The sequence below is a fragment of the Salvelinus alpinus genome, chromosome 15 (genome assembly GCF_045679555.1).
Source record: "Salvelinus alpinus chromosome 15, SLU_Salpinus.1, whole genome shotgun sequence".
Lineage (NCBI taxonomy): Eukaryota > Metazoa > Chordata > Actinopteri > Salmoniformes > Salmonidae > Salvelinus > Salvelinus alpinus.
This window is the reverse complement of record NC_092100.1, coordinates 2985182-3002190: the sequence shown is the minus strand read 5'-3', so window position 1 is coordinate 3002190 and position 17009 is coordinate 2985182. Positions and strand designations below refer to the sequence as shown.

The following is a 17009-nucleotide window of genomic DNA, read 5'->3' as shown; positions in this document are numbered from 1 at the left end:
TCATTCACCACCATAAAGCCCCTAGCTGGAGACAACATGACAGCACCATAAAGCCCCTAGCTGGAGACAGCATGACAGCACCATAAAGCCCCTAGCTGGAGACAACATGACACCACCATAAAGCACCTAGCTGGAGACAACATGACACCACCCATAAAGCCCCCTAGCTGGAGACAACATGACACCACCATAAAGCCCCCTAGCTGGAGACAGCATGACAGCACCATAAAGCCCCTAGCTGGAGACAACATGACACCACCATAAAGCCCCCTAGCTGGAGACAACATGACACCACCATAAAGCCCCCTAGCTGGAGACAACATGACACCACCATAAAGCCCCCTAGCTGGAGACAACATGACACCACCATAAAGCCCCCTAGCTGGAGACAACATGACACCACCATAAAGCCCCCTAGCTGGAGACAACATGACACCACCATAAAGCCTCCTAGCTGGAGACAACATGACACCACCATAAAGCCCCTAGCTGGAGACAACATGACACCACCATAAAGCCCCCTAACTGGAGACAACATGACACCACCATAAAGCCCCCTAGCTGGAGACAACATGACACCACCATAAAGCCCCCTAGCTGGAGACAACATGACACCACCATAAAGCCCCCTAACTGGAGACAACATGACACCACCATAAAGCCCCCTAGCCGGAGACAACATGACACCACCATAAAGCCCCCTAGCTGGAGACAACATGACACCACCATAAAGCCCCCTAGCTGGAGACAACATGACACCACCATAAAGCCCCCTAGCTGGAGACAACATGACACCACCATAAAGCCCCCTAGCTGGAGACAACATGACAGCACCATAAAGCCCCCTAGCTGGAGACAACATGACACCACCATAAAGCCCCCTAGCTGGAGACAACATGACACCACCATAAAGCCCCCTAGCTGGAGACAACATGACACCACCATAAAGCCCCTAGCTGGAGACAACATGACACCACCATAAAGCCCCCTAGCTGGAGACAACATGACAGCACCATAAAGCCCCCTAGCTGGAGACAACATGACACCACCATAAAGCCCCTAGCTGGAGACAACATGACACCACCATAAAGCCTCCTAGCTGGAGACAACATGACACCACCATAAAGCCTCCTAGCTGGAGACAACATGACACCACCATAAAGCCTCCTAGCTGGAGACAACATGACACCACCATAAAGCCCCTAGCTGGAGACAACATGACACCACCATAAAGCCCCCTAACTGGAGACAACATGACACCACCATAAAGCCCCTAGCTGGAGACAACATGACAGCACCATAAAGCCCCCTAGCTGGAGACAACATGACAGCACCATAAAGCCCCTAGCTGGAGACAACATGACACCACCATAAAGCCCCCTAGCAGGAGACAACATGACACCACCATAAAGCCCCCTAGCTGGAGACAACATGACACCACCATAAAGCCCCCTAGCTGGAGACAACATGACACCACCATAAAGCCCCCTAGCTGGAGACAACATGACACCACCATAAAGCCCCCTAGCTGGAGACAACATGACAGCACCATAAAGCCCCTAGCTGGAGACAACATGACACCACCATAAAGCCCCCTAGCAGGAGACAACATGACACCACCATAAAGCCCCTAGCTGGAGACAACATGACACCACCATAAAGCCCCCTAGCTGGAGACAACATGACACCACCATAAAGCCCCCTAGCTGGAGACAACATGACAGCACCATAAAGCCCCTAGCTGGAGACAACATGACACCACCATAAAGCCCCCTAGCTGGAGACAACATGACACCACCATAAAGCCCCCTAGCAGGAGACAACATGACACCACCATAAAGCCCCCTAGCTGGAGACAACATGACACCACCATAAAGCCCCCTAGCAGGAGACAACATGACACCACCATAAAGCCCCTAGCTGGAGACAACATGACAGCACCATAAAGCCCCTAGCTGGAGACAACATGACACCACCATAAAGCCCCTAGCTGGAGACAACATGACAGCACCATAAAGCCCCTAGCTGGAGACAACATGACACCACCATAAAGCCCCTAGCTGGAGACAACATGACAGCACCATAAAGCCCCTAGCTGGAGACAACATGACACCACCATAAAGCCCCTAGCTGGAGACAGCATGACACCACCATAAAGCCCCTAGCTGGAGACAACATGACACCACCATAAAGCCCCCTAGCTGGAGACAACATGACACCACCATAAAGCCCCCTAACTGGAGACAACATGACACCACCATAAAGCCCCCTAGCTGGAAACATGACACCACCATAAAGCCCCTAGCTGGAGACAACATGACAGCACCATAAAGCCCCTAGCTGGAGACAACATGACAGCACCATAAAGCCCCTAACTGGAGACAACATGACAGCACCATAAAGCCCCCTAGCTGGAAACATGACACCACCATAAAGCCCCTAGCTGGAGACAACATGACAGCACCATAAAGCCCCTAACTGGAGACAACATGACACCACCATAAAGCCCCCTAGCTGGAGACAACATGACACCACCATAAAGCCCCCTAGCAGGAGACAACATGACACCACCATAAAGCCCCCTAGCTGGAGACAACATGACACCACCATAAAGCCCCCTAGCTGGAGACAACATGACACCACCATAAAGCCCCCTAGCAGGAGACAACATGACACCACCATAAAGCCCCTAGCTGGAGACAACATGACAGCACCATAAAGCCCCTAGCTGGAGACAACATGACACCACCATAAAGCCCCTAGCTGGAGACAACATGACAGCACCATAAAGCCCCTAGCTGGAGACAACATGACACCACCATAAAGCCCCTAGCTGGAGACAACATGACAGCACCATAAAGCCCCTAGCTGGAGACAACATGACACCACCATAAAGCCCCTAGCTGGAGACAGCATGACACCACCATAAAGCCCCTAGCTGGAGACAACATGACACCACCATAAAGCCCCCTAGCTGGAGACAACATGACACCACCATAAAGCCCCCTAGCTGGAGACAACATGACACCACCATAAAGCCCCCTAGCTGGAGACAACATGACACCACCATAAAGCCCCCTAGCTGGAGACAACATGACAGCACCATAAAGCCCCTAGCTGGAGACAACATGACACCACCATAAAGCCCCCTAGCAGGAGACAACATGACACCACCATAAAGCCCCTAGCTGGAGACAACATGACACCACCATAAAGCCCCCTAGCTGGAGACAACATGACACCACCATAAAGCCCCCTAGCTGGAGACAACATGACAGCACCATAAAGCCCCTAGCTGGAGACAACATGACACCACCATAAAGCCCCCTAGCTGGAGACAACATGACACCACCATAAAGCCCCCTAGCAGGAGACAACATGACACCACCATAAAGCCCCCTAGCTGGAGACAACATGACACCACCATAAAGCCCCCTAGCAGGAGACAACATGACACCACCATAAAGCCCCTAGCTGGAGACAACATGACAGCACCATAAAGCCCCTAGCTGGAGACAACATGACACCACCATAAAGCCCCTAGCTGGAGACAACATGACAGCACCATAAAGCCCCTAGCTGGAGACAACATGACACCACCATAAAGCCCCTAGCTGGAGACAACATGACAGCACCATAAAGCCCCTAGCTGGAGACAACATGACACCACCATAAAGCCCCTAGCTGGAGACAGCATGACACCACCATAAAGCCCCTAGCTGGAGACAACATGACACCACCATAAAGCCCCCTAGCTGGAGACAACATGACACCACCATAAAGCCCCCTAGCTGGAGACAACATGACACCACCATAAAGCCCCCTAACTGGAGACAACATGACACCACCATAAAGCCCCCTAGCTGGAAACATGACACCACCATAAAGCCCCTAGCTGGAGACAACATGACAGCACCATAAAGCCCCTAACTGGAGACAACATGACAGCACCATAAAGCCCCCTAGCTGGAAACATGACACCACCATAAAGCCCCTAGCTGGAGACAACATGACAGCACCATAAAGCCCCTAACTGGAGACAACATGACACCACCATAAAGCCCCCTAGCTGGAGACAACATGACACCACCATAAAGCCCCCTAGCAGGAGACAACATGACACCACCATAAAGCCCCCTAGCTGGAGACAACATGACACCACCATAAAGCCCCCTAGCTGGAGACAACATGACACCACCATAAAGCCCCCTAGCAGGAGACAACATGACACCACCATAAAGCCCCTAGCTGGAGACAACATGACAGCACCATAAAGCCCCTAGCTGGAGACAACATGACACCACCATAAAGCCCCTAGCTGGAGACAACATGACAGCACCATAAAGCCCCTAGCTGGAGACAACATGACACCACCATAAAGCCCCTAGCTGGAGACAACATGACAGCACCATAAAGCCCCTAGCTGGAGACAACATGACACCACCATAAAGCCCCTAGCTGGAGACAGCATGACACCACCATAAAGCCCCTAGCTGGAGACAACATGACACCACCATAAAGCCCCCTAGCTGGAGACAACATGACAGCACCATAAAGCCCCCTAGCTGGAGACAACATAAAGCCCCTAGCTGGAGACAACATAAAGCCCCCTAACTGGAAACAACATAAAGCCCCTAGCTGGAGACAACATAAAGCCCCCTAACTGGAGACAACATAAAGCCCCTAACTGGAGACAACATAAAGCCCCCTAACTGGAGACAACATAAAGCCCCCTAGCTGGAGACAGCATAAAGCCCCTAGCTGGAGACAACATAAAGCCCCCTAACTGGAGACAACATAAAGCCCCTAGCTGGAGACAACATAAAGCCCCCTAACTGGAGACAACATAAAGCCCCCTAGCTGGAGACAACATAAAGCCCCCTAACTGGAGACAACATAAAGCCCCCTAACTGGAGACAACATGACACCACCATAAAGCCCCCTAGCTGGAGACAAAATAAAGCCCCCTAGCTGGAGACAACATAAAGCCCCCTAACTGGAGACAACATAAAGCCCCTAGCTGGAGACAGCATAAAGCCCCTAGCTGGAGACAGCATAAAGCCCCTAGCTGGAGACAACATAAAGCCCCCTAACTGGAGACAACATAAAGCCCCTAGCTGGAGACAGCATAAAGCCCCTAGCTGGAGACAACATAAAGCCCCCTAACTGGAGACAACATAAAGCCCCTAGCTGGAGACAACATAAAGCCCCTAGCTGGAGACAACATAAAGCCCCTAGCTGGAGACAACATAAAGCCCCCTAACTGGAGACAACATAAAGCCCCTAGCTGGAGACAACATAAAGCCCCCTAACTGGAGACAACATAAAGCCCCTAACTGGAGACAACATAAAGCCCCCTAGCTGGAGACAGCATAAAGCCCCTAGCTGGAGACAGCATAAAGCCCCCTAGCTGGAGACAGCATAAAGCCCCTAGCTGGAGACAACATAAAGCCCCCTAACTGGAGACAACATAAAGCCCCCTAACTGGAGACAACATAAAGCCCCCTAGCTGGAGACAACATAAAGCCCCTAACTGGAGACAACATAAAGCCCCCTAACTGGAGACAACATGACACCACCATAAAGCCCCCTAGCTGGAGACAAAATAAAGCCCCCTAACTGGAGACAACATAAAGCCCCTAGCTGGAGACAACATAAAGCCCCTAGCTGGAGACAGCATAAAGCCCCTAGCTGGAGACAACATAAAGCCCCCTAACTGGAGACAACATAAAGCCCCCTAACTGGAGACACCATAAAGCCCCCTAACTGGAGACAGCATGACAGTCCTTACCTCTTGTCAGATTGAAAGAGTTGTTGGGTCCGAATGCAGAGAAGGAGTCGGCAGAGTTGAATCCTACGGGAGACCATAATCCTGAGCTAGATAGAGGGAATATGAATGGATTATTTGAAATCAGAGCGAGAAAGCGAGAGAGAGAGAGAGAGAGATATAGAGCGGGCGCAGAGGAGAGAGCGACATGTTACCTGTCTGAGCGGTCACTCTCCACTAAGGTCATAGGAGCTCCAGTCTTCACTTGGGCTCTTTCACCTGCGCCACTGCCACCTGAAAACCATCACACTATGGTCACAACTTGCCACCTGAAAACCATCACACTATGGTCACAACTTGCCACCTGAAAACCATCACACTATGGTCACAACTTGCCACCTGAAAACCATCACACTATGGTCACAACTTGCCACCTGAAAACCATCACACTATGGTCACAACTTGCCACCTGAAAACCATCACACTATGGGCACAACTTGCCACCTGAAAACCATCCCACTATGGTCACAACTTGCCACCTGAAAACCATCACACTATGGTCACAACTTTCCACCTGAAAACCATCACACTATGGTCACAACTTTCCACCTGAAAACCATCACACTATGGTCACAACTTGCCACCTGAAAACCATCACACTATGGTCACAACTTGCCACCTGAAAACCATCACACTATGGTCACAACTTGCCACCTGAAAACCCTCACACTTTGGTCACAACTTGCCACCTGAAAACCATCACACTATGGTCACAACTTGCCACCTGAAAACCATCACACTATGGTCACAACTTGTATCTAGTCAATACAATAGTACCAGAGGGTTGACAATTTGCTATGGTAGCTCACCTGGGCTTCTGTCGTATCCCGCAGCCACAGCTGCAAAAGTAGGATTGCCATTCTTGCCCGGGAGAGAGGTGACATTAGCTAGCTTGTTCCCTGGTGCCTTCTTCAAGTTGGTCTCACTATTGGCATTGAGTACTTGGCTGTATGTTCCCCTGGTCACTAGGCTGGGGGAGTAGGAGGGAGGGGAGTAGGTCCTAGCTGAGATGGGTCTCTTCAGGAAGGCGTCTGCATTCATGGTCTGTAGGGAGATCTGCTGGAGACTGTCTGCTTCTGCAGGGTGGAGAGACAGGAGAGACAGGAGGCAGTAGTGAATGTGGTGTTCCACAGGGACGTGGAGAGACAGGAGGCAGTAGTGAATGTGGTGTTCCACAGGGAAGTGGAGAGACAGGAGGCAGTAGTGAATGTGGTGTTCCACAGGGAAGTGGAGAGACAGGAGGCAGTAGTGAATGTGGTGTTCCACAGGGAAGTGGAGAGACAGGAGGCAGTAGTGAATGTGGTGTTCCACAGGGAAGTGGAGAGACAGGAGGCAGTAGTGAATGTGGTGTTCCACAGGGAAGTGGAGAGAGAGGAGGCAGTAGTGAATGTGGTGTTCCACAGGGAAGTGGAGAGACAGGAGGCAGTAGTGAATGTGGTGTTCCACAGGGAAGTGGAGAGAGAGGAGGCAGTAGTGAATGTGGTGTTCCACAGGGAAGTGGAGAGACAGGAGAGAGAGGAGGCAGTAGTGAATGTGGTGTCCCACAGGGATTGATTCTAGGACCTCTATTATCTAATTACATTAATCTGCCAAAACCATCAACATGATCTTCTCAGTAACGGTTCTCAGATGACAGGCGTCCCAGATGGCACCCTAATCCCTACATAGGGCTCTGGTCTAAAGTAGTGCACTATATAGGGAATAGGGCTCTGGCCTAAAGTAGTGCACTATATAGGGAATAGGGCTCTGGTCTATAGTAGTGCACTATATAGGGAATAGGGCTCTGGTCTATAGTAGTGCACTATATAGGGAATAGGGCTCTGGCCTAAAGTAGTGCACTATATAGGGAATAGGGCTCTGGTCTATAGTAGTGCACTATATAGGGAATAGGGCTCTGGTCTATAGTAGTGCACTATATAGGGAATAGGGCTCTGGTCTAAAGTAGTGCACTATATAGGGAATAGGGCTCTGGCCTAAAGTAGTGCACTATATAGGGAATAGGGCCCTGGTCTAAAGTAGTGCATTATATAGGGAATAGGGCTCTGGTCTAAAGTAGTGCATTATATAGGGAATAGGGCTCTGGCCTATAGTAGTGCACTATATAGGGAATAGGGCTCTGGTCTAAAGTAGTGCACTATATAGGGAATAGGGCTCTGGTCTAAAGTAGTGCACTATATAGGGAGTAAGGTGCCATTTTGGACCCACATTGGTCAAGGTAGATAAGTGACCTACGGTTGGTGGTTTTGGTGAGCAGTGGGAGGTTCCATTCAGTAGCAGCGAACTCCTTCTCTCCCTCGGAGCCGCTGCTGTGACCCGGCTCTGAAACAGAGACGTTGGACAACCGCTTCACCACGGGAAACGGACAAGAATCCTCCAGCTTCCCACAAGGCACTGGGGGGGCAGAGAGAGAGAAAGGGAACCACCCGTCTCAGATAACAGCCTAACAGAACATTTAGACGAGAGAATGGATGGAGGTGTAATGGGCTAGGGCGGAGGGTGAGCCAGGACTCTGACCCGAGGTTGGGCGAGCCAGGACTCTGACGCGAACCCTAATGCACATCAATAATAAGAGGAATTGGACGAGAGAGAAGATCCAACATAAAGAACAAAAGGGAATCCCGTCACTGTTTTTCTGTTTCTCCTAAACCATTAAAGATCACGTTCAGGAGCAGCAAAAACAGTGACGGGACTTAAGAAGCACCGGTGTAACAATAACAACATGTCTCCATTACCAAGTCCAGAACAATCAGGCGAGTTGAGATGGGAGAGAGACCCAGGTCTGGGTTTGTGCAGAGTCCTAGTTTTAGGGGCGGTGGTGAGAGCAGAGTGGATGAAGGTCTTGCGCTGTTTGTTCTCCAGGGCTGTGCTGTAGGGGAGCTCCAGGGAACTAGACTGATCCTTTGGGTTGGTTTGTCGCTTCTTGTTTTGGGGTTTGGTTTCCTCTTTCTCCAGAGTCACTGCTGTTCTGCCCTTCTTCTTCACGGGTTCCTAAACAGACAGAAGAACGAGACATTTTTTCTCCCTATAACACATTCTTCTTCACGGGTTCCTAAACAGACAGAAGAACGAGACATTTTTTCTCCCTATAACACATTCTTCTTCACTGGTTCCTAAACAGACAGAAGAACAAGACATTCTCGCTATACCATCCCGTTTTAAGTCTGCGTGTGGTGTGTGTGTGTGCACGTCACTCTCTCTCTCGGTCTACCTCTTTGTTGCTGGCCTCTACATCAGGGTTGGAGGTCTCTGTGGTGGTCGAGGAGCTGTCATCGTTGTCTGCCAAAACGTCCTTCAGCTGGTCTCTCTGAGGTGGTTTCCCCTTCGCTCTCCTCTCCTTCTCCGCTCTCTTCCTCTGAGCATTAGTTTGACCTCTCAGCTGCTTTCCTTCCAGCACTGCAGGACAACAGAACTACAGTCACAACTACAGTCACAACTACTGCAGGACAACACAAATACAGTCACAACTACTACAGGACAACACAACTACAGTCACAACTACTACAGGACAACACATCTACAGTCACAACTACTGCAGGACAACACAAATACAGTCACAACTACTGCAGGACAACACATCTACAGTCACAACTACTGCAGGACAACACATCTACAGTCACAACTACTGCAGGACAACACAAATACAGTCACAACAACTGCAGGACAACACAAATACAGTCACAACTACTGCAGGACAACAACTACAGTCACAACTACTGCAGGACAACACAAATACAGTCACAACTACTACAGGACAACACAACTACAGTCACAACTACTGCAGGACAACACAACTACAGTCACAACAACTGCAGGACAACACATCTAGTCACAACAACTGCAGGACAACACAAATACAGTCACAACTACTGCAGGACAACACATCTACAGGCACAACACAAATACAGTCCCAAAGGGCTTGTGCACTACCACAGCCCCAGAGGGTGGAGCTACAGAGCCATCAGAAAGAATTCATACCGCTGGACTTATTCCACATTTTGTTTTGTTATCGCCTGAATTCAAAATGGATTCAATGATTTTTTCACAAATACTACACCCCACAATGACAGAAATCTAATTTATACCGATCAAAAATATAAACGCAACATGTTGTTGGTTCCATGTTTCATGAGCTGAAAAATATTAAAAAATATATTTAAAAAATAAGATATTTTCCATACACACAAAAAAGCTTATTTCTCTCAAATGTTGTGCACAAATTTGGTTACATCCCTGTTAGTGAGCATTTCTCCTTTGCCAAGATAATATCCACCTGACAGGTGTGGCATATAAAGAAGCTGATCAAACAGCATGATCATTACATAGCTTGTACCTTGTACTGGGGACAATAAAAGGCCACTTTAAAATGTGCAATTTAGTCCCACAACACAATGCCACAGATGTCTCAAGTTTTGAGGGAGCGTGCAATTGGCATGCAGACTGCAGTACTGTCCACCAGAGCTGTTGCCAGAGATTTTAATGTTCATTTCTAAACCATAAGCTACCTCCATTTTTGAGAATTTGGCAGTACGTCCACACGGCCTCACAACCGCAGACCTCGCCAGCCCAGGACCTGGGGGGGGGGGGGGGGGGGGGGGGGTGCTGAGGAGGGGGGGGGAGTGAGGGGGGGGGCCAGGACCTCCACATCCAGCTTCTACATCGTCTGAGGGGGGGGGGGGGCCAGGACCTCCACATCCAGCTTCTACATCGTCTGAGGGGGGGGGAGTGAGGGGGGGGGGCCAGGACCTCCACATCCAGCTTCTACATCGGGTGTGAGGGGGGGGGCCAGGACCTCCACATCCAGCTTCTACATCGTCTGAGGGGGGGGGAGTGAGGGGGGGGGGGGGGTGCTGAGGAGTATTTATCTCTAATAAAGCCCTTTGTGAGGAGAAACTAATTCTGATTGGCTGGGCCTGGCTCAGTGGCTATGCCCTCCCAGGCTTGCCCAGTCATGTGAAATCCATAGATGAGGTCCTAATGAAATTATTTAAATTGAGTTAGTAAAATATTTGAAATTGTTGCATGTTACGTTTATTATTCTGTTCAGGATACAGTAGTCACACCCAAGTCAATATTTTGGCAGTAATTACTTTCTAGGTAAGTCTCTAAGAGCTTTCCACACCTGGATTGTGCAACATTTGCCCATTATTCTGTCAAATTGTTTGTTGATCATTGCTAGACAACCATTTCCAGGTCTTGCCATAGATTATCAAGTAGATTTAAGTCAAAACTGTAACTTGGCCACTCAGGAACATTCAATGTCATCTTGGTAAGCAACTCCAGTGTAGATTTGGCTTTGTGTTTTAGGTTATTGTCCTGCTGAAAGGTGAATTAATCTCCCAGTGTCTGGTGGAAAACAGACTGAACCAGGTTTTCCTCTAGGATTTTGCTTTCCGATCTACCAATCGGTGCCCTTCGTTGTGAGTCATTTGAAAACCTCCCTGGTCTTTGTGGTTGAATCTGTGTTTAAAAGGCACTGCTTGACTGAGGGACCCCTACAGTCAAACACTATTATTGCACACAGAGTGAGTCCATGCGACTTATTATGTGACTTGTTAAACACATTTTTACTGCTGAACTTATTTGGGGTTGAATACTTATTGAATCAAGACATTTCAGATGTTCATTTTTATTCATTTGGAAAAATGTTTGATAAACATCACTCCACTTTGGTATTGTGTGTAGGCCAGTGACAAAAAAAATCTACATTTAAAATTCAGACTAACAACAAAATGTGGAAAAAGTCAAGGGGTGTGAATACTTTAAGACACCAGGTGTAGAACCAAGACACTGTGTATATTACTCTGGTCAGCCCGATCCATCATGGGTATAGAACCAAGACACTGTGTATATTACTCTGGTCAGCCCGATCCATCATGGGTGTAGAACCAAGACACTGTGTATATTACTCTGGTCAGCCCGATCCATCATGGGTATAGAACCAAGACACTGTGTATATTACTCTGGTCAGCCCCATCCATCATGGGTGTAGAACCAAGACACTGTGTATATTACTCTGGTCAGCCCCATCCATCATGGGTATAGAACCAAGACACTGTGTATATTACTCTGGTCAGCCCCATCCATCATGGGTATAGAACCAAGACACTGTGTATATTACTCTGGTCAGCCCGATCCATCATGGGTATAGAACCAAGACACTGTGTATATTACTCTGGTCAGCCCGATCCATCATGGGTATAGAACCAAGACACTGTGTATATTACTCTGGTCAGCCCGATCCATCATGGGTATAGAACCAAGACACTGTGTATATTACTCTGGTCAGCCCCATCCATCATGGGTATAGAACCAAGACACTGTGTATATTACTCTGGTCAGCCCGATCCATCATGGGTATAGAACCAAGACACTGTGTATATTACTCTGGTCAGCCCCATCCATCATGGGTATAGAACCAAGACACTGTGTATATTACTCTGGTCAGCCCCATCCATCATGGGTGTAGAACCAAGACACTGTGTATATTACTCTGGTCAGCACCATCCATCATGGGTGTAGAACCAAGACACTGTGTATATTACTCTGGTCAGCCCGATCCATCATGGGTATAGAACCAAGACACTGTGTATATTACTCTGGTCAGCCCCATCCATCATGGGTGTAGAACCAAGACACTGTGTATATTACTCTGGTCAGCCCGATCCATCATGGGTGTAGAACCAAGACACTGTGTATATTACTCTGGTCAGCCCCATCCATCATGGGTGTAGAACCAAGACACTGTGTATATTACTCTGGTCAGCCCCATCCATCATGGGTGTAGAACCAAGACACTGTGTATATTACTCTGGTCAGCCCGATCCATCATGGGTGTAGAACCAAGACACTGTGTATATTACTCTGGTCAGCACCATCCATCATGGGTGTAGAACCAAGACACTGTGTATATTACTCTGGTCAGCCCGATCCATCATGGGTATAGAACCAAAACACTGTGTATATTACTCTGGTCAGCCCCATCCATCATGGGTGTAGAACCAAGACACTGTGTATATTACTCTGGTCAGCCCGATCCATCATGGGTGTAGAACCAAGACACTGTGTATATTACTCTGGTCAGCCCCATCCATCATGGGTGTAGAACCAAGACACTGTGTATATTACTCTGGTCAGCCCCATCCATCATGGGTGTAGAACCAAGACACTGTGTATATTACTCTGGTCAGCCCGATCCATCATGGGTGTAGAACCAAGACACTGTGTATATTACTCTGGTCAGCACCATCCATCATGGGTGTAGAACCAAGACACTGTGTATATTACTCTGGTCAGCCCGATCCATCATGGGTATAGAACCAAGACACTGTGTATATTACTCTGGTCAGCCCCATCCATCATGGGTGTAGAACCAAGACACTGTGTATATTACTCTGGTCAGCCCGATCCATCATGGGTGTAGAACCAAGACACTGTGTATATTACTCTGGTCAGCCCCATCCATCATGGGTGTAGAACCAAGACACTGTGTATATTACTCTGGTCAGCCCCATCCATCATGGGTATAGAACCAAGACACTGTGTATATTACTCTGGTCAGCCCGATCCATCATGGGTATAGCACCAAGACACTGTGTATATTACTCTGGTCAGCCCGATCCATCATGGGTATAGAACCAAGACACTGTGTATATTACTCTGGTCAGCCCGATCCATCATGGGTATAGAACCAAGACACTGTGTATATTACTCTGGTCAGCCCGATCCATCATGGGTGTAGAACCAAGACACTGTGTATATTACTCTGGTCAGCCCCATCCATCATGGGTATAGAACCAAGACACTGTGTATATTACTCTGGTCAGCCCGATCCATCATGGGTGTAGAACCAAGACACTGCTGTTCTGCGTAGGGTAATGCTACCATTGTTCTGCGTAGGGTAATGCTACCATTGTTCTGCGTAGGGTAATGCTACCATTGTTCTGTGTAGGGTAATGCTACCATTGTTCTGTGTAGGGTAATGGTACCGTTGTTCTGTGTAGGGTAATGGTACCGCTGTTCTGTGTTCTGTGTAGGGTAATGCTACCGTTGTTCTGTGTAGGGTAATGGTACCGTTGTTCTGTGTAGGGTAATGGTACCGCTGTTCTGTGTTCTGTGTAGGGTAATGCTACCGTTGTTCTGTGTAGGGTAATGGTACCGTTGTTCTGTGTAGGGTAATGCTACCGCTGTTCTGTGTTCTGTGTAGGGTAATGCTACCGTTGTTCTGTGTAGGGTAATGCTACCGTTGTTCTGTGTAGGGTAATGCTACCGTTGTTCTGTGTAGGGTAATGCTACCGTTGTTCTGTGTAGGGTAATGCTACCGTTGTTCTGTGTAGGGTAATGCTACCGTTGTTCTGTGTAGAGTAATGCTACCGTTGTTCTGTGTAGGGTAATGCTACCATTGTTCTGTGTAGGGTAATGCTACCATTGTTCTGTGTAGGGTAATGCTACCATTGTTCTGTGTAGGGTAATGCTACCGTTGTTCTGTGTAGGGTAATGCTACCGTTGTTCTGTGTAGGGTAATGCTACCATTGTTCTGTGTAGGGTAATGCTACCATTGTTCTGTGTAGGGTAATGCTACCGTTGTTCTGTGTAGGGTAATGCTACCATTGTTCTGTGAAGGGTAATGCTACCATTGTTCTGTGTAGGGTAATGCTACCATTGTTCTGTGTAGGGTAATGCTACCATTGTGTTCCTGTAGAGGTGGTGATTCAGGTCTGTCCAGGTCTTTATCCATGGCCCCCAAGAGGCTGGCGTAGTCTGGGTCCTCTCCCCCAGAACAGCACCGTCTGTGGGGCAGAGACGACCCTGACCCAGGGCCCCCGTTCTGGAGGTCCAGGAGTCCTCCACCCTGCTGCCTCTTGGAGCTCCGCGCCTTCCGATTGGTCAGCGGACAGGAAACCGGGGCGCCATTGACTAGCTGGGTGGAAGAGGTGGTGGAGGAGGCTTGCATAGTTGATCGACCAAAGCCCATCCTGGCTCTCTGTCCATCAAGGTCCATGGAGGCCCTGCTGTTCCGGCACCCGACCCGGGACACCTCGCTACCAGAACCATACATCCCCCTGGTCGAGTTCTGGTGGGCGTCGCTGAAATCATTCAAGCTAAAGGACAAAGAATAGTGGGGACGTTACATGTTTAGAAGATGTAACATTTCTCTCCACAAGAGGACCATTATATACATCCATACGGGTGGCTCTGTGATTGCAAGACACTTTAATGACAAAACAAATCTATCTATAACAAAAAGAGGAAGTCGACCTTACTTAGCATCACTTGAAATGCGTACTATTTCCCTGAGATCGAAGGGTCTGCCCGTCTCCATGGGAGAGTCCAGAGACAGACGTCTCTTAAAGGGCTCCCAGATCCCCTGGGCTTCCAGGTAGGCTATAGCAATCACCAGCAGGAACATGGAGCTACGGAGGAGAAGAGCCAGGTTAACAGGGAGCTACGGAGGAGAAGAGCCAGGTTAACAGGGAGCTACGGAGGAGAAGAGCCAGGTTAACAGGGAGCTACGGAGGAGAAGAGCCAGGTTAACAGGGAGCTACGGAGGAGAAGAGCCAGGTTAACAGGGAGCTACGGAGGAGAAGAGCCAGGTTAACAGGGAGCTACAGAGGAGAAGAGCCAGGTTAACAGGGAGCTACGGAGGAGAAGAGCCAGGTTAACAGGGAGCTACGGAGGAGAAGAGCCAGGTTAACAGGGAGCTACGGAGGAGAAGGGCCAGGTTAACAGGGAGCTACGGAGGAGAAAAGCCAGGTTAACAGGGAGCTACGGAGGAGAAGAGCCAGGTTAACAGGGAGCTACAGAGAGAAGAGCCAGGTTAACAGGGAGCTACAGAGAGAAGAGCCAGGTTAACAGGGAGCTACAGAGAGAAGAGCCAGGTTAACAGGGAGCTATGGAGGAGAAGAGCCAGGTTAACAGGGAGCTAGAGGAGAAGAGCCAGGTTAACAGGGAGCTACGGAGGAGAAGAGCCAGGTTAACAGGGAGCTACGGAGAGAAGAGCCAGGTTAACATGGAGCTGAAGAGCCAGGTTAACATGGAGCTACGGAGGAGAAGAGCCAGGTTAACAGGGAGCTACAGAGAGAAGAGCCAGGTTAACAGGGAGCTACAGAGAGAAGAGCCAGGTTAACAGGGAGCTACAGAGAGAAGAGCCAGGTTAACAGGGAGCTACAGAGAGAAGAGCCAGGTTAACAGGGAGCTACAGAGATAAGAGCCAGGTTAACAGGGAGCTACAGAGAGAAGAGCCAGGTTAACAGGGAGCTACAGAGAGAAGAGCCAGGTTAACAGGGAGCTACAGAGAGAAGAGCCAGGTTAACAGGGAGCTACAGAGAGAAGAGCCAGGTTAACAGGGAGCTACAGAGAGAAGAGCCAGGTTAACAGGGAGCTACAGAGAGAAGAGCCAGGTTAACAGGGAGCTACAGAGAGAAGAGCCAGGTTAACAGGGAGCTACAGAGAGAAGAGCCATGTTAACATGGAGCTACAGAGAGAAGAGCCAGGTTAACAGAGAGCTACAGAGAGAAGAGCCAGGTTAACAGGGAGCTACAGAGAGAAGAGCCATGTCAACAGGGAGCTACAGAGGAGAAAAGCCAGTTTAACAGGGAGCTACGGAGAGAAGAGCCAGGTTAACAGGGAGCTACAGAGAGAAGAGCCAGGTTAACAGGGAGCTACAGAGAGAAGAGGTGGACCACAGGTGGACTCCAATCAAGTTGCAGAAACATCAAGAATGATCAATGGAAACAGGATGCACCTGAGCTCAATTTAGTGTCACAGAGCAAAGGGTCTGTAAATAAGGTCTTTCTTAATACATTCCACCAACCACGCTCCACAACCAGGCGATGTGGCCGGGGAACGATGTGTCCGGGGAACGATGTGTCCGGGGAACGATGTGTCCGGGGAACGATGTGGCCGGGGAACGATGTGGCCGGGGAACGATGTGGCCGGGGAACGATGTGGCCGGGGAACGATGTGGCCGGGGAACGATGTGGCCGGGGAACGATGTGGCCGGGGAACGATATGTCCAGGGAATGCCACTAGTTTTATTCGAATACATGTTCCAGCCTAGCCTGGTTTAACTTCTTATGGCTGGGGGGCAGTATTGAGTAGCTTGGATAAATAAGGTGCCCAGAGTAAACTGCCTGCTACTCAGGCCCAGAAGCTAAGATATGCATATTATTAGTATATTTGGATA

At 49.2% G+C, this 17009-nt stretch overlaps 1 protein-coding gene across 1 annotated transcript in view; it reads right to left on the bottom strand.

Moving 5' to 3' along the window:
* tmem131 (transmembrane protein 131) overlaps positions 1-17009 on the bottom strand; it is a 100876-nt gene that overhangs the window by 4726 nt on the left and 79141 nt on the right. The window contains exons 29-36 of the mRNA XM_071342289.1: positions 15088-15237; positions 14510-14925; positions 9036-9220; positions 8560-8815; positions 8060-8218; positions 6637-6903; positions 5983-6061; positions 5792-5877 (exon numbers count right to left, since the gene is read on the bottom strand). Coding sequence (XP_071198390.1) covers positions 5792-5877; positions 5983-6061; positions 6637-6903; positions 8060-8218; positions 8560-8815; positions 9036-9220; positions 14510-14925; positions 15088-15237 — 1598 coding nt within the window. The remainder of the gene's footprint in view (positions 1-5791; positions 5878-5982; positions 6062-6636; positions 6904-8059; positions 8219-8559; positions 8816-9035; positions 9221-14509; positions 14926-15087; positions 15238-17009) is intronic.